At 37.8% G+C, this 26,469-nt stretch overlaps 1 protein-coding gene across 3 annotated transcripts in view; it reads left to right on the top strand.

Moving 5' to 3' along the window:
- LRBA (LPS responsive beige-like anchor protein) overlaps positions 1-26,469 on the top strand; it is a 424,729-nt gene that overhangs the window by 136,206 nt on the left and 262,054 nt on the right. For all 3 annotated transcript variants that reach the window (XM_063136108.1, XM_063136109.1, XM_063136107.1), the window contains exons 35-36: positions 12,522-12,586; positions 23,271-23,379. In XM_063136108.1, coding sequence (XP_062992178.1) covers positions 12,522-12,586; positions 23,271-23,379 — 174 coding nt within the window. The remainder of the gene's footprint in view (positions 1-12,521; positions 12,587-23,270; positions 23,380-26,469) is intronic.

Raw genomic sequence — 26,469 nt, 5'->3', positions numbered from 1 at the left:
CATGTGGATCAAGGAGACTTCAACCATGTCAGTGGAATTATGGGTGTAATCCAGGAGTGAGCAGAAGGTAAATCTCCAGTTGTTTTGGCCTTCAACTCTAAGAAGCTACCTTGACCAATGGTCAGGAATGTTGGGAGTTGAAGTCTAAACCATCTGGAGTTCAATGCAGCCAGAAATACCTGGCAGAGAAGCTCTCCCAATATGAACTTACCTATAGACTATCATTGTCACCTCAAGCCCTCTGCCATGTGATTCCTCTGAGAAGGTTCAAAGGATGGAAGCAAAGGAGAGTGCCTCCTCGGTGGCAGCCCCCCGATTGTGCAGTGCTCTCCACATTGTGGTATGCCTGGTGCCGACATGATTATGTGCCATGTTAAGAGTTTTCTGTACTCCCAGCATATAATAAGATTTTAACTGGTCCTGGAATTTTTATTGTGGAGTGCTTTACATTGTGAGATATATATATATATAGTGTGTGTGTGTGTGTGTGTGTGTGTGTGTGTGTGTGTGTGTGTGTGTGTTTTACTATATCTATCAAACAAAACAATGTAAAGTACTCCACAATAAAAATTCCAGGACCAGTTAAAACCTTAGCATAGGCTGTCAAATGTTTTATATTGTATTTTTAAGGTTTTAATAATTTGTAAACCACTCAGAATAGGAGAATATTATTATTATTATTATTATTATTATTATTATTATTATTATTATTATTATTATTATTTGTACAAACTGTTCAAGTACATAAACCTTGGTGTCTTAGGACAGTAATAATGTAGTTAGCAATTACATGTGCTTTAAAAATGTCAATTTTAAAAAAATAATTTTAAAAGCCGATAGGAACTTTTATCTTAATGCTGGTTGCCATGCTGGGGAGCATATATGGAAATTTCAGCTTGAGAGAGAAGGCTGTCCCTTGTCACATGCATAGTTCACTCATAATGCTAACTTAATGGCTTATTTATCCTATAGTTTGTTACCCTATGCAGACAATTCTCTGGCAGGCAACTGAACAAACCATGGTTTGTTTCCTCAATCCCTGAGTTGTTTGTTGCCCTCCTCCTTTGCCCACGCCCTCCCTGTATCCCAAATGTCTTTGCAGCACTGAAGTACCACCATGGGCAGTGGCTGTTTTTTTTTACCACTCTTGTCTGCCATCTCTATAGTTTGGTAAAACCACCTATGAACAATGCACAGTTCTGGGTTCACAGATAACAACAAAATGTGGCTTAAACAACCCAGAGTTCACAATCAAACAACAAACCATGGGTCCTTTTTCAGGGTTGTTCATGATTCACACATCACAACAACCCAGAATCCAACAACGCATACCATGGGTTAGTATTATGTGGGAACATCTTGATAACAACCCCCTTCTGCAGGTGGTTTTTTTTTTTTTTTTAAAAATGACATGATCATGTTGTTAAAGTTACTTGTACTCATAAACTACAGAGATAAGAACTTACCTTATAAATGTCAGATATAAGAACAATTTAGAGTGAGGCATCTTGTTTGCCTGGGTAGGGAATTTTCAAATTAACATTGGAGAAATCATTTAAAATTTCCTCTGGGTCGAAACTAAGAGCAGCCCATAGAAATTAATGAAGATATTCAGGGTTGGATTGAATCTGGATTTATGTGATTTGACACTAGCATGTCCAGTTAGAAATAAAGGATAGCAGTAAAGAGAGAATTCTCAATTCCCACCCAGAGGGAGAGGGGAAAAGTCTATTGAAACTGAACACTCAGGACATCTGTCATTCTATCTCTGTGCTATAAATAACTTTTTACCAAGTGGTAACTTGCTGAGGTAGTTTGGGTCCCTAAATTGTTTGAAAATACTGCAAAACTATTTTCACTATTTATGCGCTCCTGTGGCGGAAATTGTGTGTTCCTTCCTATCTCTCCTCTCTCATCTCACACTATTGCCCCGCTCGTGCTCTTCGCTCCTCTGATGCCATGTTTCTCGCCTGCCCAAGGGCCTCTACTTCCCTTGTTCGGCTTCGTCCATTTTCTTCTGCTGCCCCTTACGCCTGGAACGCTCTTCCAGAACATTTGAGAACTACAAGTTCAATCGCAGCTTTTAAAGCTCAACTAAAAACTTTTCTTTTTCCTAAAGCTTTTAAAACTTGATGTTGTGCAGACTTTATACTGTTAGTTTTACCCTACCCTGTGCCTGTTTACCCTACCCTGTGCCTGTTTGCATTCTCTTCCCCTCCTTATTGTTTTACTATGATTTTATTAGATTGTAAGCCTATGCGGCAGGGCCTTGCTATTTACTGTTTTACTCTGTACAGCACCATGTACATTGATGGTGCTATATAAATAAATAAATAAATAAATAAATAATAATAATAATAATAATACTCTTGCTGCTAAATTTGCTTCTTTGAAATGTAGAATGGCTCAGCTGGTTCAACTGTTAAAAAGAGACTAAAAGAAACCTCCCCTGATTTGTATGAAATGTGCTAGTTCCAAGAGGCCATTACAGACCCTTACCTGGAATCCAGTGAAGGCTGTGGAGAGTGAAGACAAAAGTAATATCTTTAGAGAAATGAGGCTGCTGTGCTGCTGCTCTTGCTGCATGACATTCAAATGTATCTTTTACTCTCCATAATTGAATTCTGAAAAGACTGGTTCTGCTGGTTTCAAGCTAGACTCCCTAACCCTACCACCACCACCACTAAATACATGGGTGCACAGACTTACCTCCATCAGTCCTATTTTGTCCCTCAAAACTCAGTCAAAGCCATTGAGAATCAGCCTAGCTCTTATCTCTGGATGAAGACAGATGTAATATGAAAAGAGAATTCTTCATTAATTATTAAGGTGTGGTGTGAGTCTAGCTTCCTCTCACTTTCACCACTAAAATGACAGAATCCTAATGAATCAAATATGTTGGTTTCAAGGGCAGTCTTGCCCCTTCCCTCATGCTGCAGATGGCTGCCGGGCTCTTAATAACCCAGTTTAACCCATGTATTTATTTGTTCGTCGTGTTATTAAAGAAAAGAAAAAAGCAAACTTGGTAATGTGCAAAATTGCTCTGGAAATTAGTAAGTGGCCGGTCTTAGCTCATTAAAAGCTGGCTTCTGTTTCAAACTTGCAGAACAGTTTTTGTGTCTCAGAGCTTGATCCTGAAGAGGAAAAGTATGTTTGGATTCAACAGAGTGAAAGTGTGTCTAGACGCTGCTCTAAAAATGTTATACATGTCCTATAATTGTAGAGACCTGTAATCAGAATGCTAGAAGGCCTGAGGAGATTTATATTCAACATACCGTAGAGCAATAGTTTAACATAGGTTACAAGTACGCAACGGTGTGGTATGTACATGTGTGTGTCCGTCCCCCCCAGATTTAACTTTATTGCTTTAGTAGCTATACCGGGAGATATAAAATTGCATTATTCTAGTATGTAAAAATTCTATAGCTTCAGTAAGAGGGCTTATATATGGAAAACTAGCTTAGCAATTATAAGCCAAAGTATCCCACAGCAGATGTTAAAAACTAAAAGGTCATAATTTAGCTACAGAGGTAAGAGGTGCCTCCCCCAAAAAACTTTAAGGCATCCTGTTGCTTCACCCGCACACTAGGACTTCAACCCCCCCAACCATTTAAGGTGAATTTTGTGCTAAGAGAGCACACCCTGTGGTTTGGCAGTCTAGTCAGAAGGATGATACCATGCTGGTTTTCTAACTGAATCTTTGAACAATATTCTCATGGGTGGTAAATGTAAAACAAAGTAATATCAACTGGCACTTAATTCTGTGAGCTCCCTGCTGATTGGGCTAGGCAGTGAAAAAGAACTCTTCCTGACAGGAAGTCAGCCTATAAGTGTGGAGACCCTTGAAAATAAAGTGTGCTTTAATTTGAGAACCTGCTGTTTTACAGCTTCTTTGTTTAATTTGAGAGGTTAGCAAAAGGGGCGAAGCTTGGGGAGTGGGCTCTGGCTGTGGAAGAGTAGAAAGTCTTGAGTATGGCAGCATTTGTGTCTCCCCTTCCCCACGCTAATTATAAATTTAAGAGCAGTTATTTAAAGTTAATTTAGATAGATTCTTACTAACCAAGCCTGATTTTGAACCCAACACTACCACATGTAAATCACTTACCTGTATAGGCTTTCCACATGGATGACTAGTTTTAAAAAGCACAAAACGGTATTCACTTCTACATTCATTATTATTGGTGGTGCCATACTTTACAGTGTCTTGTGTCCCAATGATGTACCAGGCTGCATGTAATGCTGTGGCTTCTTGTGGAAGCTACTCTCCCTGAGGCTTGCATATATGATTTAGGGCGGCCCTAAAACTTAGGTTGGTGAGCACACCCCAATTTTCTACTCATTTATAACCATTTTGCTATTATTGGCATGGTGGCAGTATGCTTTATAGTGTTGGGTACCCAAACAAAGCACTTGGCTGAAGCAACTGTACTGGAGGTATGGGTGATCATAAAGCACCCTGGCTCTTGTGACACCCCCCTCTTTACTGGTGCTTCCTTAAGCAGGTTGCTTCACCTTTCTGCATGGCAGAGCCAGCCCTGGGTAAGGCCAATATAAAGTGTGATTATATACTAAACCTCATGATTGCTGCAAGTCTGCCACCCATTTTCTGCCCCTTGGGGTGTAGATCTTGCTAAAAATCGTGTTCAGCATTATTAATTATATATAATAAGAATTTCTTGTTCTTGGGCTAAAAGAACACATTTATCAGTCTCTTGCCCCCAGAAGGGGGCATTACTTATTGGTAGCCTTATCAATGTTTTTAAAATTTGGATCAATGCATAAGTGTGCCAAGTTTCATCATTTTATCCTAAAGTGCACAATTTTGGATTTAACTGTTCTGCTACAAAAGGAAATATCAATGTGACAAATACCCAGAGATCTATTTCACTGATCACTTCAATCATTGGGAACGCTGGAAATTGAAGGACTTCTTTCTGTCTAAACATGCATAGGATTGTGCCTTTAGCTGCTTACCCAATAATAAAGTATACAAGTTGGTAGCATCAGCCAAATATATTTTAATTCTGTTTTTTTGTTACCACCAGTGATTGCAAAAATGCGGAGGCATGTTGAATTTTAGACCTGACCATATGTGTGTGTCATAAATGTATTGACTGGGTTCACAAAGAATGACAACTCACACTCAATGTTGAGTATGGGTTGAAGCACGGGTTGTTGTGTAATGTGAACCCAGCTGTGCTAACAAAGCATGGTTTGTTAACTTCGAACAATCCACAGTTAACAACCCAACACCGCCCAGAGAGCTCCGGCTATTGGGCGGTATAGAAATGTAATAAATAAATAAATAAACAAACAATAAACCATGGATTCTCTTCATGTTGTTGGGTTGTGTGAACCCAGCCATTATGTGTTGTAGAGCTTTTGAGATGCATCTTTATGTTGAAAGGAATAAAATTAGGATTTAAAACATAAGAATTTCATCAATATCTGATTTGGCACTATGAAAGCAATGTTTATTCCTTTTGAAAGATAAACTAGTACCTCATAGTTCCAATATCTGCAAATGTTTGTTACAGATTGAACTCTCCTTTTAAGTATTGAAATTAAATTCTCATTATGAGGTAATTTCAGGTATTTACTACACAACAATATAACACCAGTTTATAGAAAGCCTGCTCAGAGTGGAATCCACTGAATGGTTAAACAGCAGGGGAGTCTTCTGCTTTTAGTTAAAAACTGCTGTTTCTGTATGGCATATTTACAACTTATTTAATTCTTAATGTAGTGTGCTGTGGGACTGAGCATGCAAAAAAGAGCAGAAAGAGCTCTGCTTTCTGCGTCTAAGGCTATTACTTGCTGTACAATAATAAAGGCACTATTTTATTGGGTTACTTGTAATTAACTTCAGCACTATGCATTCATATAAATCATTCTCAATCTGTTTTCTTTACATTTTCCATCTAACTGAGCTAGCATAGTTGTTTTAAAGTGTTGTTTTTCTATAAGGGCTACAGTTGTAATGGTCTTTCTCTAAATGGACTTCTAGAAGCTAATGATTCTAATAATGGTTTCATGTGCATTGATGCACTCTTAATGCAGTGGTGGTTTGTTTGTTTTTTAAAAAAGATAAGTTCCTGATCAATATTTTGTGTTGGAGATATGAATTTGGCTCTGAATGTTCAACCCAGATTTATCTGTTACCGGAATTCAACACACACACACACACACACACACTCCCCCCTCTGCAAATACTGTTTTCAGGGTTTCTTTCCATGTTTCTTTATCTTGATGTAAGAGAAAAAAGGGAGGATGAGTGGATCATAGAATACACACAGAACTTTCAGCCACCCCTTCCTTTCCCATGGCCACTGATTCCACATGGAGTTCTCTGTGTGCTCAATAGGTATATGTAGGGCACAAACTGGATCATGGCTTAATGGCCTCGTTCACAGGGTATAACAGCTCACCGTGGCTTAATTTACCTGTGGGGGCGGTTGTCTTGTGCCGGTGCCTGCAGGCACCATCTTTGCATAGTGCTTGTAGGTGCTCGGCTTGCAATGGCTTGTCATGTTACGTGAACTCATGTGGCTGGAGCTGTTTGAAGGTTAGACAACCATTGGATAACCCATGGCATGTTTTACAGCTATTTGAAGGTTGTCTGATCCCTGCTGCCTGGGTTCTCATGACACAACAAGCCACAGTAAGGCTGGTGCCCTTGGAGCCATTCAAAAATAGTATCTGCAGGGTGTCTGGCTCAATGTGATAGCCCCCATGGGTAAATGAATCCATGGTGGGATGTTGTTTCATGTGAACCAGGTCAGTGTGTGCATATTTTAAAGACACACCTGCATATATTTCTTGGGCTGTATTGTGTGCAATAAAATGGGCATAACAAAGTTCATTTTTGTTAATGTTTTAATATCACATAAAATCTTGCCAGGAAAGCTAGATTATATCTTTAAGCTGGATTCTGTCAATAGTGTGTGTGTGTAATAAAAAAAGGTACTGATTTCTTACATCTTAACACATTCTGTAGTTTTAAAGTCATATAAAAATAATTAGCCCCTTTATGGCAGCCTTGAAAGTTTTAGCCTGAAGCAGTCTCTAATGAACAGGCCTTGGTACCCCCCTTTTTTTCTTTTCCATTTGGGCTTTGAGATTCCCTAAAGACTTGACTTCAGACCTCAGAGGGCAGCAGCTGCCATTTGTCTTGAGGACTGAAGTTGCCAAACAGTCAGGCCATGTACTAATAGAACACATTTGTACAATTCGCTACATAGACGCTTGATAGAGGCTTAATGATGATCATCTGTTCAGGACATATAGATGGGTGGACTTTGAGCAACTTTTATCACCCCCCCTTTTTTAAATCAAAACCTCTATCCATTAGAAGGGAATGTAACTTTGCTAAGCATGCTGTTTCCTTGGAGCAGCATGTATAGTGCGTCTTACCAATTCAATCTTTACAGTAACATATTTACATAAGAAATATTAAGGGCACAATCCTATGCGTATTTAAACAGGAAGAAAAATCCCACACCTCTCAGCATTCTCCAGCCAGCATGGCTGGCTGGAGAATGCTGGAAGTTGTAAGAGTTTTTTTCTGTCTGAACATGCATAGGATTGTGCCCTTAATATTTCTTATGTAAATATGTTACTGTAAAGATTGAATTGGTAAGACGCACTATACATGCTGCTCCAAGGAAACAGCATGCTTAGCAAAGTTACATTCCCTTCTAATGGATAGAGGTTTTGATTTAAAAAAGTGTTTAAATTAATGCCTCAAATCTTTGTGCAAAGCGATTCCCCTGTGTAATTGACAAAAACATACCCTTATATACCATCTCTTCATGTATTTCTTCACTAACAATTTAATGCACCATTTGAGAATAGAGGTTGCTTCTAAACAATGTATTGGTAGCTTTGCTGCTTAAAATACTTTCAAAGTACATGTGCACAGTTGTTTGTTCAGTCAGGTGAATAGGCTAGTTTGGGGCTCAGTTTGGGGCTCAGGGCGGCTGTACTGAATTAAGACCTGGAAGGTGTGTCATTTACTCTGAGTTCTTGAAGGTGTGTTCTTTAGTCCTGGTTCTTGAAGGTGTGCTCTTTAGTTTGGGTTCTTCAGGCCAGTTGCTTGAGTTGGAAAAGCTGGATCCTGAAATGGAAGTGGAAGAACTGGCTGGTGAACCACAGCAGGGAAAAAACTGCTACCCTAGTGACCAAGGAAGGAGTAAGATGTCTCTGGATTGAATTGATTTAGCACACCCTTGTTCTATTTTATAAATTCAAGGCATTTGGTACAAGCTCCCAAGATCCATGTATAATTTGAGAAGCTCCACCCACAAAGAATCCACAAATTGTAGAAATTCAGTTGAAGTCCTGCATGCATACTGTATATTTGGGATTTAATTTTCAGGCCAATTCATTTCCTTAGTGATTTAGGATTGGCACATGAAGCTATCCCCTCTCCCTTATTGGCTGAACAATTTGGTTGCAATTTGATGTTCTCAGCTGATTTATTACTTTATTATTATTACTAGTATTTCTTAATCATTCATTTTATATCCCACCTATATACAAAAATACCCTAGGTGGCATGCAAAGTTAAAACAATTTGAACAAAATAAAGCAATCAATAAAACAATACAGCATAAAAGCAATATATAACAGTCGGCAATAAGATTCTGAAAAGGGAAGTCCAGCCAGATAACACTTTATGACCATTCTTACCTTGTTTGTAGTAGACCTGTTGAAAAGTTTGGATAGTTTTCTTTAAAAGCAGAAACATTACTATATGTTCAGATATGAGCAACTATATAGTAGCTCAATTTAAACAATCTTTGGTGTAGAATATGTCCTCTAGTACTTTGTTAGTCCCTACTACTGAGTTCCTTAATAAAAATAGTCAGATTTTTAGGTCATCCTTTCTTTCTTTCTTTTTTGCATTTTTTTAAAAATGGAGATTGGCGTTTAAATTTCTGGGGAATTCTTTTTTCCTCCATATTTTCTCTCCCAGTTAATCATATCAAAGAAGTTTGAAATGATTAAATGGAAATTGGAAAAATGTTAATAGTGCAAGTTAAATTAAAATGTTTTGTTCTGAGTATTAACACATTACAATAATACTGTTTAGTGTTCTAAAATAAACCAATTATCTTCACACATTCCCTGTTTTGTTTAATTTTAATTTCATTCTTTGAAGTTTCTATTGTGACAGGCAATGAGCCGATTCATGCGACACAAGGGGGTTTAATAAGCCATGATGGCTTGTCAACCACCCTGTATATACTGGTTGCATGCCAGCTGGTTTCCCTAATTACCTGTACTGGCCACAGGTGTCATGACATCTGAACCCAGGGAGGGTGGCTGGCTGGAGTGGTTAACAAACCTTCCAGCAAACTTACAACAGTATATGAGTTTTGGGCGGCTTGTTAACTACCAGCCACCCTTGCCAGTTTCGGACCACAACCCTCACCTAGTGAGGGTAATTAGGGAAACCAGCTGGCATGCATGAGGGTGATTAACAAGCTACCCTGAAGAATATGTCTTGGGTTCAGACAACACGCTAACTCATAGTTCAAGAAAAAACCCACGGATCAACAGCAACTTTCATTCAACCACCAATGAGTGTGGGTTAGCATGTTGAGCAAACAGCCCTAGTGTGTTTGTGGAGGGGAAATCTGTATACTGTAGTGATATTGTTAGGAAGAGAGTTATTCCTCTGTGTGTGTGTGTGTGTACACACACATATACACAAATTGGATGAATATACACTCTTCCTTGCTGATGGTGGCCAAACCACCTAGTGTCACAGATGGTGTGTGGTGGGTTTTGTTTCCACCACAATAGCCCTGTTCAAGCATTCAAGAGGATGTGTGTGTGAGGGCTTAAAGTTTATATTGGAACGGGGCTGTGCACACCAGTCTGACCCCCCTCCCTGTGTCTCTGGGTGTTCCAGTCCCACCCCCTCAGTTCAGACTTTGCTGCATTGAACTATCAAGGTCTGAACCAGATTTCTACTCGTATTTACTTGAATGTGGGCCAAACTCTCTGTGGGATCAGGTTAAAGGGAGGCATTTGTTAGCTGTCTTCAAATATCTGGAGAGTTGTCACATTGAAGATGGATAAGACTTGTTCTCTGTTGCCCCAGAGGGCAAAACTAGAACTAATGGGTGAAAATGGCAAGGCAGAAGATTTCAGTGAAACATTAGGAGAAACGTCCTAATGATAAGAGCTGTTTCGGCAACACACTGCCTTGGAAGATAGCAAGTTCTCTTTCGATGGAGATATTTACTTAGAGGCTGAACAGCCATCTGTTGGATAAGCTGTATGTAGTTGGAAGGTTCTTGTGCTGAGCAGGAGTTAGGCCAAATCTCCAAGGTCTCTTCCAATTCTAAATTCTTTAAGTGTGTGTGTGTTCAAGTCTCAGCACTGTCTTCAGACAAAAGAGAGAAAAGGTGTGTGTGTGTGTGTGTGTGTGTGTGTGTGTGTGTGTGGTTTCCTGCATTTGGCAGGAAGTATGAAGTCTCTGGATAGATTAGGCCTGGTATAATGCTAGACTGATGGCCTTCTGCCCTTGCCTCATCAAGGGAGCAGTGCCTTCTGTCTGCTACACATCAGCCTCCGGCTTCCAGCTCTAATTTCCAGGAATTGACCTAAAGGATCCTGAGCCTGAGAACACATTTTCCAGGTCTAGTTTGGTGTAACCCATGGTCCCAGTCTGTTGCCTGCAAACTTGTGGGTTTTATCACTTTAAGAGTATTTACATTGTAGGAGCTGCTTATGATTTTTGTCAGTAAGTATTTAAGTATTAAGTATTTATTATACATTTGCTATATGTTGCATTTATATTACGATCATATACATTAGAAGTAGATTTTCTAGGAAGTAAACATTTTATAGACATAGGAAATGGTAGTCAATTAAGCTCAGTTTGCAGCAGGTATGAAATTATTGACTTTGTTGATCTCCTCTTGCAGTCCTTCCTTTTGAAAGTGCTGAAATGTGTTCCTCAGTTATTCAGCTACATTAGTGGTTGGGCTTTGAGGCTTTTAACATGTTTTTCATCAGCACCCTAGGGAGAAGGATAACTAAGATCTTGACATAACAATGCAGTTGGCTCTGTGAGTGTAACTGCAGTACAGGATATATGTGCTGTGTTGAAACATTGAATTAAACATGAAATACAATGGCTGTTACATTCCTTCCACCCCCACCACTATTAAAGCATGCTTAGGGGAACGTTCACTTGTGGCTTACGAAAATTTGTTTAGACTAATGTCTTCTTTGATAATTGTCTATGATATAGAGAGTTATGCTGGAAGGAGACATGATAAATGCTTTTTCTTTTTAGTTTTGGCAACTTCTGTCTTCAGTAATTAAGTTTTGAAACACTGTAGTGCATGTGATTTAAGGTGAAAGCCATTGTTTGCAGACACAAATACATGTATGATGTCATTTCAAGAAAATGATTGCTTTTTTTATTTTATTTTTATCCTGCACTTCTGCCAATATTTTGTGAAGGAATGCTAAAACAAGTGAAGAGGCATGTTGGGAAAAGAAAAGCAATGCCTGTGCAGGATTAACAGCTGCTTTAGTGCCCAACATTGTATGGTGCTATCAACTGTACATCCCCAAAACGCATAGCAACAAAATACATAATTATGATTGATTGCTTTACAGCTTTTTAAGTTAGGGCTAGGGTAGCAAAAACAAAAGCCTGTTGCTGTTTACCTAATAGAGCCTGCATCTAATTTTAGTTATCCAGATGTAAATTGTTGCGTAATTGAGGACATCGTTATGGGAAAACCATGAGATATCTCCCCAAACATCCTGTTGGAAAAGAACACATGGTATGGGTTGTAAACTGTGGATTGTTCATGGTTAACAAACCATGGTTTGTTATTGTGGCTGGATTCAGACAACATGATAATCCATGGTTCAACATTGTGCAATGACTACACACACTCAACCTATACTCAACCCTTTAGTGTGGATATTCATGTTGTGTGAACCCAGTCTATATCTGATCCAGTATCAGATGGAATCTCTTGCAGTTCCGAAGTCTTGTTAGCCAAGATTTGGGAAAACATCTAATTATAAAGGTATGATAGTGAGTTAAAGAAAAAGAAGCAACTTCTTGAAATTAGTAACCAAACTCAAGAAAAAAAGTTTTCTTTCCTCAGAAATGACACTGACTTTCAGGAATGTTTTTATATAATGTAGCTGTTTTAGACTCTTTTAACAGTCTTTGTTATCCATATGGACTGATGTGGTAATGACCATCAGCTGAAGTACTTTGCCATTATGTACTGCAAACATTGGATATACACACATTCCACTTTTATTAAAGCTATGTATCTGTATCATGAGTAAAGGTTTTGATGTCTTGCAGTATTTTGCTGGCCACTCTAATATTTGTTGGTTCTTCCGTTTTTAATCTGTCACCTGCTTCATTTTAATTAATTTCTTTTATTAGTTTAATTGGAACAAATTTGTGTTCTTTAATGTATTTCTAATTACCTAGTTCCGTCTAATTTTTTGTCCCTTTCATATTCTAGGAATGGCAGAACTCAATACAGAAGAATGCAGGCCTAGCTTTCATTGAGCTTGTCAATGAAGGAAGGTAACTTCCCTATTCGATTATTTGTAATAAGCAAATATAGATTAACTTCTCTCCTTTGTTGCTCACTTATAAAGCACTAAACTTGCAAATAAATTATTTTAGATTGGCTAACGTTTGTCCGCGTTCTTTTAGAAATATTCTACATATTCTTTTGCAGGTCCGGCCCTACCGTGAGGCAGTAGGAAGCAGGCACAGCAGGCAATGGAGGATGGGAAGAATGGTGCTCTCCCACTCCAAAGGGTCTGCCACTGTTGGGTCCTGCTGGCTACAGGCAGCTTGCAGGACCCAGCAGCAACAGCAGCAGCCCACTTCTTTGGCCACCTTCCCCCTGTCTTGCTACACACTGCTGTACTCCTCACCTCCTCACCTCACCTCCTCTCCCTGCTGGCCAGACAGCTTATTTTTCCTGGCCTAGGCCCGCATGCTGCCTGTAGGGTCTTTCTGTCTGCAGGAGCTGTGCTGCACCTGCACGAGGTTGGGCAATTTCGACAAGTTCTTGGATCTCTCACAACACTTTGCTGGACACGCAGACATTGCACAGCTCCAGAAGGAGAAAAGACCTTATAGGCAGGGTGCTGTCTTGCGCTAGGGGAAGTAAGCAGGCTGGCCAGCAGGGTCAGGAGGCATGGTGTGGTAGGGAGGTGCAGTGTGGCAAGCAGAAATGAGAGACTGCTTCTTGGAGGAAGGAGAAGGCTGGAGGGTGTAGTAGGAGGCTACGGGGGTGGAGGGGGAAGGAGGAGGCTTCAGAGAGGGGGAGGTGGCAGTGTGACAGATCCCGCTTCAGGTGACTACCTGTTTTGGGCCATGCCTGTTCTTTTGGGTTGCTAACCTTGTAGATCTGATTCAGCTGCTAAACTCCTGAGCCTTTCAATATTATGTTGTGATACTTGGTACTTTTGTTATTTTCTCTGACATATGTCACTGGTTTCACGCAACATGATAAAGGTTGAGTATGGGTTGTCGTTGAACAGTGGGTTGTCATTGAACCATGGGTTATTGTGTTGTGTGAACCCAGCTATACTAACAATCCATGGTTTGTTAACCACAGACAATCCACAGTTCACAAGTGAATAAAACAGTTCGCAGCCAAACTATGAGTGCTCTTCCTGGGTTGCTCATGGTTAACAAGATGGATGGGTTCAATGACAACCCATACTCAACCGTGAGTATGTTTTTTCATGTTGTATAAACCCAGCAAGTGTGTATATGGCAGGCGTGAATAAATTGTGAGCTCCTATGCTGAATGCAGTCATCTAGGATGGCTCAATCAGCTTCTGTGTATAATGCTTATCTGGGAGTTTGTCTACTACCTGGCAAACTACAATATGTGCTGGTTGCTTGTGTTTAGCTGGCTGGGTTATAAAGAGCTGCTCTCTAGTCTCAGATCATCAATTCAAAAATCTCATTCAGTTATGTGCATGTCTGTAAACCTTTCCAAATTGGTACTTTAAACATTAAAAGAAATTGCAGTTGAATTTTGCAGAATCAGATTCTTTAAAAGCATGGTTTTGGTTATAGAGTATTTTAGAGCAAGCCTAAAAGTTTAGTCTTTTGAATTCAGTTCTGGGAAATGTAACAGCCTTCGCCACACATTTCTACACTAGATTTTATAACATTTATATAAAATAATTCAAAATATCCCTGCTAGACGATTTGAGCACTATGAACTCTTGCTATATTTTTATTTGTAAGCTACACTGTCATTATACAGAAGCGTAGGTGATGGTGTTGAACTAAATGCATTAAAAATCACTTTTTACATGTTGTGCACATGGTTCAGTGATCTATCAATAGGCATACAAGATAAGTTATAGAAAATGACAAGAGGTGGTGGCAGACCATGAACTTTGACATACACTGGCATTCAGCAGAATTATCTTTTTTTTCAGTGAAAGGGGAAAAAATCTAAAGATTGCACAATTAGGAATAAAAATAACAGCATTAGACAAAGTGAATATATTACATGTTGAATTGAAAACACACACCAATATTTGGTCTCAGTAGCACTTAGAGAGTCATAATTATGTGGATTTTTAAATGATGACTCAGAGATAGCTTTAAATCCAAAGTAATCAATCTTTATGAGTGCAAAGCTTACTGCTCTCTCCTCCTACTTATTAGCACTTCAACAACCCTATGCCAATGACTTTCTTTCTCAAAATGCATTTAGCAATTAAAGCCCCATATATGTCACTATAAAAATGTACAATCAACTGTCCAGGACAGTAGAGTTTATTCTAGATTAAACCTACTTTTGGATCAGGAAGAGAGCTTGTAATTTGCTGGAGAGTAAATACGTACAAAGACCTACAGAGGCTAATGAGTTTAATTCCAGCAATATGATTTTTAATTGAACAGTTATTAAAAATTATCTAAGTGGTGTGAAGAGTAGTACGAACAATATTGCCCAAAAACTCTTCAATATGAAAGGATTAAGGAATCAAACTACCCCTTGGTTTTACAAATGCTTCTTAAGAAGTAATGCAAAACCTCAGTTTTTATTTTTCAGTGCAAATCTCCAGATTTTGTATTCGGATAGCAGAATCTGTCAAACTAGCAACTAGTATTAGTGAATGCACAGGGCTTATTTATTTATTTATTTAAAACATTTCTTGGCTGCCTGTCAGGGCGGAGGCCCTCACAAGGCGGCTTACATCAATAAAATACATAAAATATTAAAAACAATAAAATATTAAAAGCCATAAAAATATGTTCGCAATAAAATAGCAATTAAGACAATAAAACCAGCAGGATTTATTGTCTTAATGTATGCGGGAAGATGGCACTCCCTTCCTGTTACTCCAAGTTTGGAAAAAATACTTTGTTTTCCAATTAAATTTGGTTTCACTTTGCTTCTAATATTTTAGCATCTCTGCTAAAGTAAGTGTAATACATCATGTTATTTATTGCCTCTTGGGCAGTGCCTACAAATAGAATTGTGAGTACCTTTGTTAATTTACTGCATGCGTTACTAATGACTTTAATCTATAACAAAATTTCAGTATTACCTATATAAGTTTTTAAAGAGATAGTTACTGTATATGTAATATCAATACTGCATACTGTAAACCTTTAGTCTAATATTGCTGCATTGAGCAGGGGGTTGGACTCGATGGCCTTATAGGCCCCTTCCAACTCTACTATTCTATGATTCTATGATTTATTATATTTTTAATCCACCCAATAACCAATGTTGACTGGATGGTTTACAAACACTTGATCAACAAAGATACCATACAAACAGTTAAAAATATAAAATACAATATAAATGTTTTAAAAATAAAGGACAGTACAATGCAAAACAACAAACAGAACAGGAATTGATAAAATAGCCCTAAAAACCTAGAACTAGGTTTCTAAAATTCCTGGGAAAATTTTCAGAGAAATTTTGGGAGAATTTTTTACCGCTTTGCCTAGCAGCAAAACAAACAAACAATGAAGGCACCAGGCAAATCTCTTTGGGAAGGCCATTACATAAGTTGGGTGCTACAAGTGAAAAGGCCCTCTTTCTTATAGCCACCCACCTAGCTCAGTAAGAGACTGAAAGTCAGTACAGCTGATGAAGCAGTGGTGTTACATGATCCTATTGGCATATCAACCTAAGCTGGCCGCAAGTGACAATGACAAATCCAGGACCACCCCCTAGTGGTGCACCTGATCTTTCAGGAGAAGCGCATTCCTCTCCAGAACAGGTTGAACACTGGGCAAGTTGAGCCACCTGCTAATAGTACCTCTGTCTTGTCAGAATTGAGCTTCAATTTTTTGGCTCTCATTCACTCCATTACCCTACTCAGGCGTAGATTCAAGACATCAATTGGCTCACCTTGGTTTAATGAAAAGGAGAGGTAGAGCTGGGTGTCATCAACATATTGATGGCATCTCAGTCCACATTCCTGGATAACCTCTCCCTAGAGGTTTTGTGTAGATGTCAAATAAAATGGTGGATGAAATTGAGCTCCATGGAACCTTACGTAATTGCCACAGAACATAGAAATAATCCTACACCGCCACCATCTGGGAGCATCCATCTAAGTAAGAATGGAACCACTGTAAAACAGTGCCCCCAACTCCTAACCAAAACAGCTGGTCCAGAAGGATACCATGGTCGATGATATCAAAAGCATCTCCAAGAGAACTAACAGATTCGTACTCATCCTGTCTCTCTCAGCAAAGGTCATCTCACAGGGTGACCAAGGCAAATTCTTTCCCAAATCTGGACCTAAGCCTGGATTGAAATAGATGTAGAAAATCAACTTAATCTAAAAATTCCTGGCATTGATCAGCTACCACACACTTGAACACCTTGCCCAAGGAGGGGTTGCTAGCAATCAATCTATAGTTTTCCTTCTGTGTCCAGGTTAGGTTTCTTCAGAAGTGGCCTGATTACTGCCTCTTATAAAGAGGCTGGTACTGCCCCCTGTCTCAAGAAAGAAGTTACAACCTCCCAGATCTAACCAGCCACCCTTCCTTATTAGATAAAACAAATTAAGAGGGGCAAGGATTGAGAATACAAATGGTTGGTCAAACTCATCCAAACACCTTGTCTGCATCTTCATGCCTCAACAACTGAAACTCATTCTGTAGAGTAGATCAAATGGTGCTCTTGATATTTCCATTAAAGAAACCATGCTAACTCCTGAGCTACATCAGATTGGATGGATATTGAGGTCCAGACAACCATCCTGGGAATCCTCAGCACCAGTTCCAAGATTATGATTTGGTTTTCATCCAGAGTTGAGTATGGATTACTCTTCAGTTGTGGGTTGTTGTGTTGAATTGTGAGTTGTTGTTATGTATGAACCCTATACTATGGTTTAACTATGGTTTGTTAATCATGAACAACCCAGAGTTCACAACCCAACAACAAACCATAGATTCTCTTGGTAGCCATGAATCAAAGTGCAGGTTTCGCATGTAACGACAACCCACAGTTCATAAGAACATAAGAGGAGCCATGCTGGATCAGACCAAGGGTCCATCTAGTCCAGCAGTCTGTTCACACAGTGGCCAGTCAGCTACCAACCAGAGACCCACAAGCAGGACATGAGTACAATAGCACTGCCCCATCCATATTCCCCAGCAACTGGCATATATAGGCTACTGCCTCTGATACTGGAGGTAGCACATAGCCATCGCAACTGGTAGCCATTGATAACATTCTCCTCTAGGAATTTATCCAATCCCCTTTTAAAGCCATCCAAATTGGTGCCCATTACCACATCTTGTGCTAGTGAATTCCATAGTATAACTATGTGCTGTGTGAAGAAGTACTTCCTTTTATCTGTACTGAATCTGCCAACAATGAGCTTCATGGGATGTTGCCTGTGTTATCTAGGCTAATAAAGCATATTCAAGGACCAAGTTTATATCAGCCATTCTATAAAGGAGGTCAGAAATACATAATCAGAAATAACTTAGAGTCTAGTTCTTAGAGCTGCAACCCAATACATGTGGTTTAGTTCTTGGAATTAAAAGCTGTAGTGAGAGATTTATCCTCTGCATTACAATGATTGTCTTCTTGTTCTAAAGCATGTAAAGTCAACTGTTACCACTGAAGTGCACTTTGTACATTTGAGAACCTTAATAAATATTAAGGTCATATTTTGAAACAGGCATTCTTCTATAGGTAGAACAGCTACTTTTCTGTAATTTATATGTTATTGGACATAAGATTCATTTCCAGATATTCAATGTTAGCACTATTTAATGCTTTTCATCCCATTGTTTGCAATTTACACTTTATTATACCCCTTAATATTGCAGGGTTAATTTTCCACAATCGGTCTTAATTTAGCTATAAAATGTGGGGTACTTTCTAATTTTACAAAGTACCATTATATCAGTTCATGGGCTTTTTAAAAGATACAAAGTTGAACAATTTCTAATTTGAAAAGTATATTGATTATTCTACTGAAAACCATTGTGGGGAGTGTAGTGTGGAATAAAGAGGCGACACAAGTAAACAGGGCCAACATTTATTTGATGGAATTTGCAGAGGGGAAACCTAGTCGGGCATCTTCCTAGTACGGCATCAGCCGTTGTACAGTAGGGTGAGACATTCCGAGCCCTGGTGGCGGTGGCTAATAGTCACCACCCCCTGGCTCCCCCTTTCGGGAGGAGCCAGGGGGTGTAAATCATAAATTCATAAATCTACTGTAAATCATAAATCTACTGTTTATGATTTTTTCAGTATATAAGGTATATAGCTTAAGAAACAGGAGTGCATGTTGTTCTGCTTCCAAATTCAATGTTGACTCTTGTTTTTTGGAAGTGTTTCAGAGGGAGGACTATACTATGTCTGCTTGGGTATTTTTTAGGCTCATCAGAAATAGTGGATGTTCCATGGAAACAATGCAAATTATATGTATATGTAGCAGGCTATCCACCAGTTAATGATCTTCCTTTTAACTAGCCAGTTATATATCTAAATAGAATGGCCATGTATCACTTCATATTCCTTCTTATGATCTCCATTTCTTCCACTCTCCAATCCACCCCCACTTTAAGGTCTTCTGCTAGCTCAGTGGTTCTCAACCTTTTTTGCTCCATTCCCCCTTTTCACCATTGTTCAGAATATAATTCCCTCCTTCCCAAGATAGTTTAACTCAAAAGGTGAATTTCAAATAATATGCATATAATATTGAAAATCTTTTTCCTCCCTATATTAGTACATATACATTTATTTGGATTATTTTTATAGTAGAGTTTTACAAATTTAATAGCAATAGAAAATGTTGATAGATTTTAATTTAAAACTTGAATGAAATTAGTTTTTTAAGATTCAGAACTAATGACTTAACAGACTAAAGTTACTGTACTTCAGTGAACAAAATGTTCAATAGAATTCCAGTGTAATGTAGTTTATTTTATTCGGTGAAGATTACAGTCAATGAGAAACCTGTGATTGTTTTTTCTTTGCCAGTTCTTGGATACGCAGAGGAGTGCTTGGCCCTTTTTACATTCTTATCTCCCATGCTTTGCATTGCCCCTTTAAATAGGAAGCTTGAAACATAGGATTGCGAGGGAGGGAGGGAGGGAGGGAAAAGAGAGCAAAGGCCTGGCTTTTGCAGACAACATGACACTTTTCTGGGACTTTTTTTTTAAAAAAAGATTTTATTTAATACTTCAAACATACATCAATACAAATAAAGCAATACTACTTAATACATAAAATATAAGATAACATTTGATAACATATATGCTAGCTTATTCTATTAACATAATCATACTTAACATAAAAGTCCTCCCCCCAACCTTGGGATCTTATTCCTGTTTCCAAAATCTCATTGCTTCCTCTGGAGGTGCTTTCCCTCTCCCCTTTGATAATACAAATTCTAGGAACTGTTTCCATATTCCCTCAAAATCATTCGTTTTTATCATTCCTCGTCTAACTTTTATATTACATGTTAATTTATCATTAATAGCAATATCCCATGTTTCTTTATACCAATCTTCAAATGATAGATAATCCCCTTGAACCTTCCAGTTTCTAGATATAATTAACCTTGCTGCTGTTAACAAATTCGTTATCAATTCTTTTGTCTCTTTACTGCAATTTAATTCTCCGTATAATGATAATGCCACTATAGGTGTCTCTTCAATCTCCATTCCTAAAATTTATTTTATCTCATTAAACATCATTTCCCATAATTTTTGTACAAATTCGCATTCTCACCACATATGTAAATACGTTCCTTTTTTTTCACAACCTCTCCAGCGGTTTGCTGAATTCAACTTATTTATTTTATTTAATCTCACTGGGGTTAGGTACCACCTCCATACAATCTTATAATAATTTTCTTTTATCCTCACAGACATATTTCTCAACACTCTTTGTTTCCATATCCCTTCCCAACTCTGTTGCCCTATTTGTTCCTCCAAGTCAGTTTCCCACACTACCTTACCAACACTTTCCATCTCCCCTTTTTCCACTAGTATTCCATATATTTCACTCGTTAACCCTTTTATTAATTTATTTTCCCTTTTCTCAGTTTCTTTTTTTACGATCAGCTCCTCAAATTTCGTAATTGCTCTACACTCTCCATTATCCTTTAACCATTTCTTCGCCCATTGTTCTAATTGAAGATAGTTTAACCACGCTAAATTTCCCTCTTTTAATCTCTCCTTTAATTCTTCTCGGGTTCTCATCTTTTCTAGCCAATCTTTTAACTTCATTACCTTTCTCTCTATTAAACTTTTCCCCAACTTATCTTTTAAGTTTACCGGAAAGTTCCGCATCATTATCACTGGTGATATTAGGGAAATACTCAGAAGTAAATCCTTTTTGTATACTCGCCATATTTCCCAGTGATTTTTTAAAAGGAGGGACGTTTTTAATAACGTGTAGGAAGACATAATCCACAGGACATCATACTTTGCTGAATAGTGGTTCCAATTCCCCCCCCCCCGGAACCCTAAAATTCCCCCCTTGTTGAGAACCCATGTACTAGCTTAAAACAACTCTACCCAGCCCCTTTTGCTGGTCCTTCTACCCAGATTTCATTCTCAAAACACCTGTGTAAGATCACATCTCCCTTTTCAAAACCATCTTCCAGAAAGATTAACCTTTTTGTTTCCATCTCCTACTGCAGCTAACCCTTAAGTATGTGCAACATTTGCACATGCTCTTCCCTGCTACTCTTGCCCTGCCCTTTTCTCCCCTCCCTTTCCCCTGGGTCAAGATTTAAGTTAGGAGCTCCCCAGTGCAGGGACCTGACTGTTTGTTTATTTTATTTTCCTGTAAAGCACCATATAGATTGATGGTTGTTATACCATTTATGAATAATATGCCCCCATGCTCTTTGTATGGCTGCCTTTTTGCAATATTGAATGATTTTTAAAGTCACAACCAAATGCATACAATTAATTGTTAGAACAAAGTGCCATATTTAATATCATTTCCCTTTTACCATAATACTCCAGGCTCAAAATAACTTTTAAAAATATGTACCCTTCACTCTCTGGGTACACTTTTTAATGTTCACTGTTTTTAATTTTTGTAAACTGCCCAGAGAGCTTTGGCTATGGAGCGGTATATAAATGTAATAAATAAATAAATAATGGCTTCTGAAAGTTGATCTATCACAGCTTCAGTTCATTAAGTACTGATTAAAGCTCACAGTTCACTTAATAATTATCCAAAATGTTATCTCTGATTCTTGCATCTGAGAATTCAGATTGCTTTATTTTATTAGAGGTAATATTTTCCACTGATTTTCCTTGCCCGCAGGATTCTAAAAGGTGACATGCTTTTGTAAATTGGTTAAAAAAGATTAGGAGGGGAAAACTAGGATGATATTTTTCAAGTTCAACATTTGAAAATGTCAAGTGTAGAATAGTCATCTGCATTTAAATAACTTAAAAAAAAAACACCTGAAGACAACGGAAATGTTATGTATAATCTGGTTTCCCCCCTATTTTGATGGTGGTCTACATCCAAAAGAAAATCATGTTCTTACAATCAACAAGTTCATTTTAATCCTCTGGGTTCATGACAGGAATTGCTTTAAGAACATGCTAGAGAAAACCACAATACGTAACTGAGAGAAACATCAAACAGTGTTAAGGATGTGATGAAAGTAAAAATGATATCTCAGAGTGTCCTGAAAGGATGGAGAGAAGAATTTACTTGGTGTTTTGAAGATCACATAATGATTTTGCATTTTGTGTTAAAATGTTCACCTATAAAACAAAGTATATTTTTAGAAGTTTGGCTTTTATTGCTTTGAATTCTGTTTGATCATCTCTGCATGCATTTAAATATCTTTGTGCAAATTGGGAACATGTGCGTTTGTAAACTTAATAGAAAATTTCGAGGTTATTTGCAGATGACTAAGGTTCTTGCTTTTCAACTAATGTAAGTCCAGCTCACTTCAATGAGGCCTGTATCAATAAAGTGCTTTAAGGATCAGATTGTAACTTTAAGATTTTGTGAGGGCATGTCAGGAGCCATAAAAGGTTATATTTGTGCATAAGGAAAACGGTTAATTCTTGGATATTTTAAAAGGAAAACCAGAAACAGCCAGTTTCCCCTTAGTATTGCCTAGGAAACATATACTGGTGGTGTTTATTTATTTTATTTTATTATTTTATTTAATTTTATTTAAAACATTTCCTGGCCGCCTTTCAGGGCAAAGCCCTCACAAAGCACCTTACAGCTCAGTAAAGAAAAGCTATGCTAGAAAATCATGGTGCTATTTACAACAGATAGCATGCCTGTATTTTCCATACCTATATACTCTTTTAAGGAAGAAGGATGATAGCTGAATTTCAGATCAATTTTATTTACAGGCTCTACTTTATTAACTGTGCCTGCTTATGATTAAGCTGCATTTACATGGCTAACAGGTGTATATTAACTTTACATGCTGTGAGTCAGCTAATAGTAGTTAGAATTGATTAAGATCTAAATTATGCCTAATGCAACCATCTATGTGTATTGTATTATAAGAATGAATCTCTTGTTTGTATAGTTGTCACCATCCATCCCAATGCAGGGAACCAGTCTACACTTTTAAAGTTCAACCCTGTCCCTTGGTTATTCCTTCCAGTTGAAAGACTATCATACTTGTAACTGACCTTCCTTTCCTGGAATATATTTCTAGGCTGGTGTGCTTCATCCAAAATGCTTTAAAAGTTTTATTTTTGGAATCCATAACTGTCCCTAATTACTTTCTGTTTACAGGTTGCTGAGTCAAACAATGAAAGATCATCTAGTTAGAGTAGCAAATGAAGCAGAATTTATCTTGAGCAGACAGAGAGCTGAAGATATTCACAGGCATGCTGAATTTGAGGTAAGCCAGAAATCTTGCAACATACACTAGTACTTGATCTGTACCTTTTGCAGTTGTAATCTGAATGCATAGGCAGCAGAGCTATGCCAAGTTAAAAATGGGAGCATTCTGGGTACACGTGAAGTTTCATCTTTAAAATGGTTTCCATGCTGCCCTGCACAGGGAAACTCTGCACCCCCTATTTTTTATTTCTTTTGTCTCTATTTCCATACTTGTTGTAGGGAAGCACTTTTGCAGGGCACTATACTTAGAGTATTGAATTGTATTTAATATTATGTTAAAATCTGTTGTGGATATGCTGTTTTAACACATCATATAAAATTCACCCCTTGCTGTTCACTATATATAGTATTAGCTTATTCTGCAAGACTCATGTGATGTCTTCTCAGATCTTAACATTTAGAGTTGGTGACTAAGGCTGCAATCCTACACTACAAGTGGAAAACCTTTGGCTTCTGGTTGATGTTAGCTTACAACTCTTCTCAGTTCCACCCAACCAGCATGGCCAGTGGTCAGGAATGATGGGAGTTGTGGTTTAACATCATCTGGGAGTAAGTCTCATTGAACTCTATAGAGCTTAATTCTGAGTAGACGTGTCCTAGATTGCACTGTAAATTAATCCAGTGTAATATCTGGTAGAGAGAAATGCTTCCAGTTAAGTACCATGCACACCTAATTTATGATTAAATATAATGCTATTTTTAGACAGGTATTGAAAATTACAGATCAACAAGAACTAAATACTCTTTGGTGGTTGAACACCCCTTTATTTCATTATATGGAAATCTTAAATGGACCTTTCCTCTTCCCATGAAGTTACTTGCATTGTTGGAATTTGCTTAGTGTTCCTTTTGATGAATAAAATAGATTTGACTTCCTGCATTCTTCCTATTTACAGTGTTCTCTTCTTTTCAAACCACTCTTATTGATACTTTGCACAGCACCTTTATTTGATCAAATATGAATAATATTTCAGAATCCAATGTTTAGTTGATGCATTCTAATAGTGGGCTCACTGATGTCACAAACTCAATCGTTGGTGTGCACATACAAATTATTTTCCTCTTCATGCATCCCATGATCACATTATCCTTTTTGACATAGCATTGCAAATGGATCTGGTGAACTATAACCTTACCAGTATGATTCCTTAATCCTCTCATGCATAAGGCTTTCAAAGATATTGTCCCTGACTGTCCTTTTTTGATATAGCTTAGTTTCTTTATTTTTTTCCTCTAGAGATTTTTTTAACTGCTTGTTAAAATATCAACAACAACATGTTGATGGAATTAAATTCATTGATCTATGTAGATCAGGCTGATCTTTATATAAATGTGCATTCCAACAATCTTTAAGCCATCTACAAACTTTCTATCTGACCAAACCAGTAGCTTTAAATCAGAAGCAACTCTGTTGACTTACAACAGCTGCCTGTGCTTTTGCACAGTGACTTCAGTGGGAATTGGATTGGTGAAAGTACTTTGAAGAATAGAACCAAACTTTGCCACTGGTACAGAATTGTTGGAATCAATAAGGAGAGTGAAGCATCTAAGCTGTCTACTCATGGATATGGATTGATTACTTTCGACCTAAAGCTAGCAGCCTCTTAGTCAGTATTTAGGCAATTTTTAGATCCTCTAACTGCTACTGTTCATGTGAATTCTTACATCCTTTTTAAAACTAGTGTTAACTTATGTTCTAAATTTCCTGGGAAAATTAATAATGCAATGTGGATTTGTTCACATGATCACACAAAAGTTATGAAACCTTTCCACTTTCACATAAATACACTTATACTGTAGTAGGTTTCCAACCACCATAAAAATGGTCCTAAAAATGTATCCATGGAAAATGACAACGTTCAGGTTTTCATGACAGATATTATGGCCTGTGCAACAAACATTTACATTTTTTGTATGTATCACAAGAATGAATTCTAAAAGTTATTTTCTGCTGGAGAAGTAAAAATAATCCTATTTTAACATTTTTATGGCATTAGCACAATAAAAAACAATCTGAAGTACAGCATAAATGGTTAACAAGGAATAATATTAAGATCTTATAGCCAAAGCCCATTGGCTACATTTACTGCTATTTGAACTTATATTATTGAAAAAAATACGAGTGCCCACCAATTCAAAATGGAACAAAAAAGGAAATATAACAGAAAATGAAACTTTGTATTGAATTCTACAAAAAAAGTAACTTTATGTTTAAACTTTATGTTTAAGCTGTGTCCCACATTGTAGTTGTTTTCTTTTAAAAATGAAACATCAAATTATAATTTAACACATTCATTATCTTTAGGGTGGATTCCTGCATTGAGCAGGGGGTTGGACTCGATGGCCTTGTAGGCCCCTTCCAACTCTGCTATTCTATGATTCTATGATTCTATGATCTTTTGTTGTTTTAAAATACATTAAAAGTTGAAAGCATATTTGTCCTGGACAGTGGTAATGTTCTAAAGATTATCTGTGTTGGCCTCAGGATTCATGCTGTGCATTGTTTAATAAGCTGTCTGTGCTTCATCTCGAGCTAGTTACCCGCTCCTGCAAACAGAGATGTTGTCAGATATCTACAGTGTCATTTTGTACTTGTGAAATAGCAGGCAGATTTCATTTGTTACATCAAAGAATCGAGGGTTGGTAGACAGTCCTGTGTAGATGAAATATACATCTTTTTTAGTTCATTGCCTGATAATCATTGGAGTGGGACAAGGGTGACAACTTATACTGTGGTTTTATGCAGACACATCAGGAGTGACATGGCCTCATTGATTAGGTGAATAGCTCCTCTTTCCTGCTGCTAATAGTATTTTCCCCCTTTCTTTGCACTTTTTTCGCATAAGAATACTTACAGTAAACATTCTTATTATACTAGTTTATTTCAGAACATAGTTTCTGTCTAGGCGGACCCCTGTTATTTCTCTGTGCATTGCTTATGTCTTTGAACCATCTAAGGCAGGTGTTGGCTGACACTTCTTGATCTGATGCTGCCTTGACTCTGTTATATCTCAGTGTGATGGCTCAAGGGGTTTAATTCACATCATCTTGAACTTAAACAGAAACTAGGTTACTGAAAAAGACAGCG

Source organism: Elgaria multicarinata, chromosome 10 (assembly GCF_023053635.1).
Source record: "Elgaria multicarinata webbii isolate HBS135686 ecotype San Diego chromosome 10, rElgMul1.1.pri, whole genome shotgun sequence".
Taxonomy (NCBI): Eukaryota; Metazoa; Chordata; class Lepidosauria; order Squamata; family Anguidae; genus Elgaria; species Elgaria multicarinata.
This window is presented reverse-complemented; position numbering and strand designations above follow the sequence as displayed.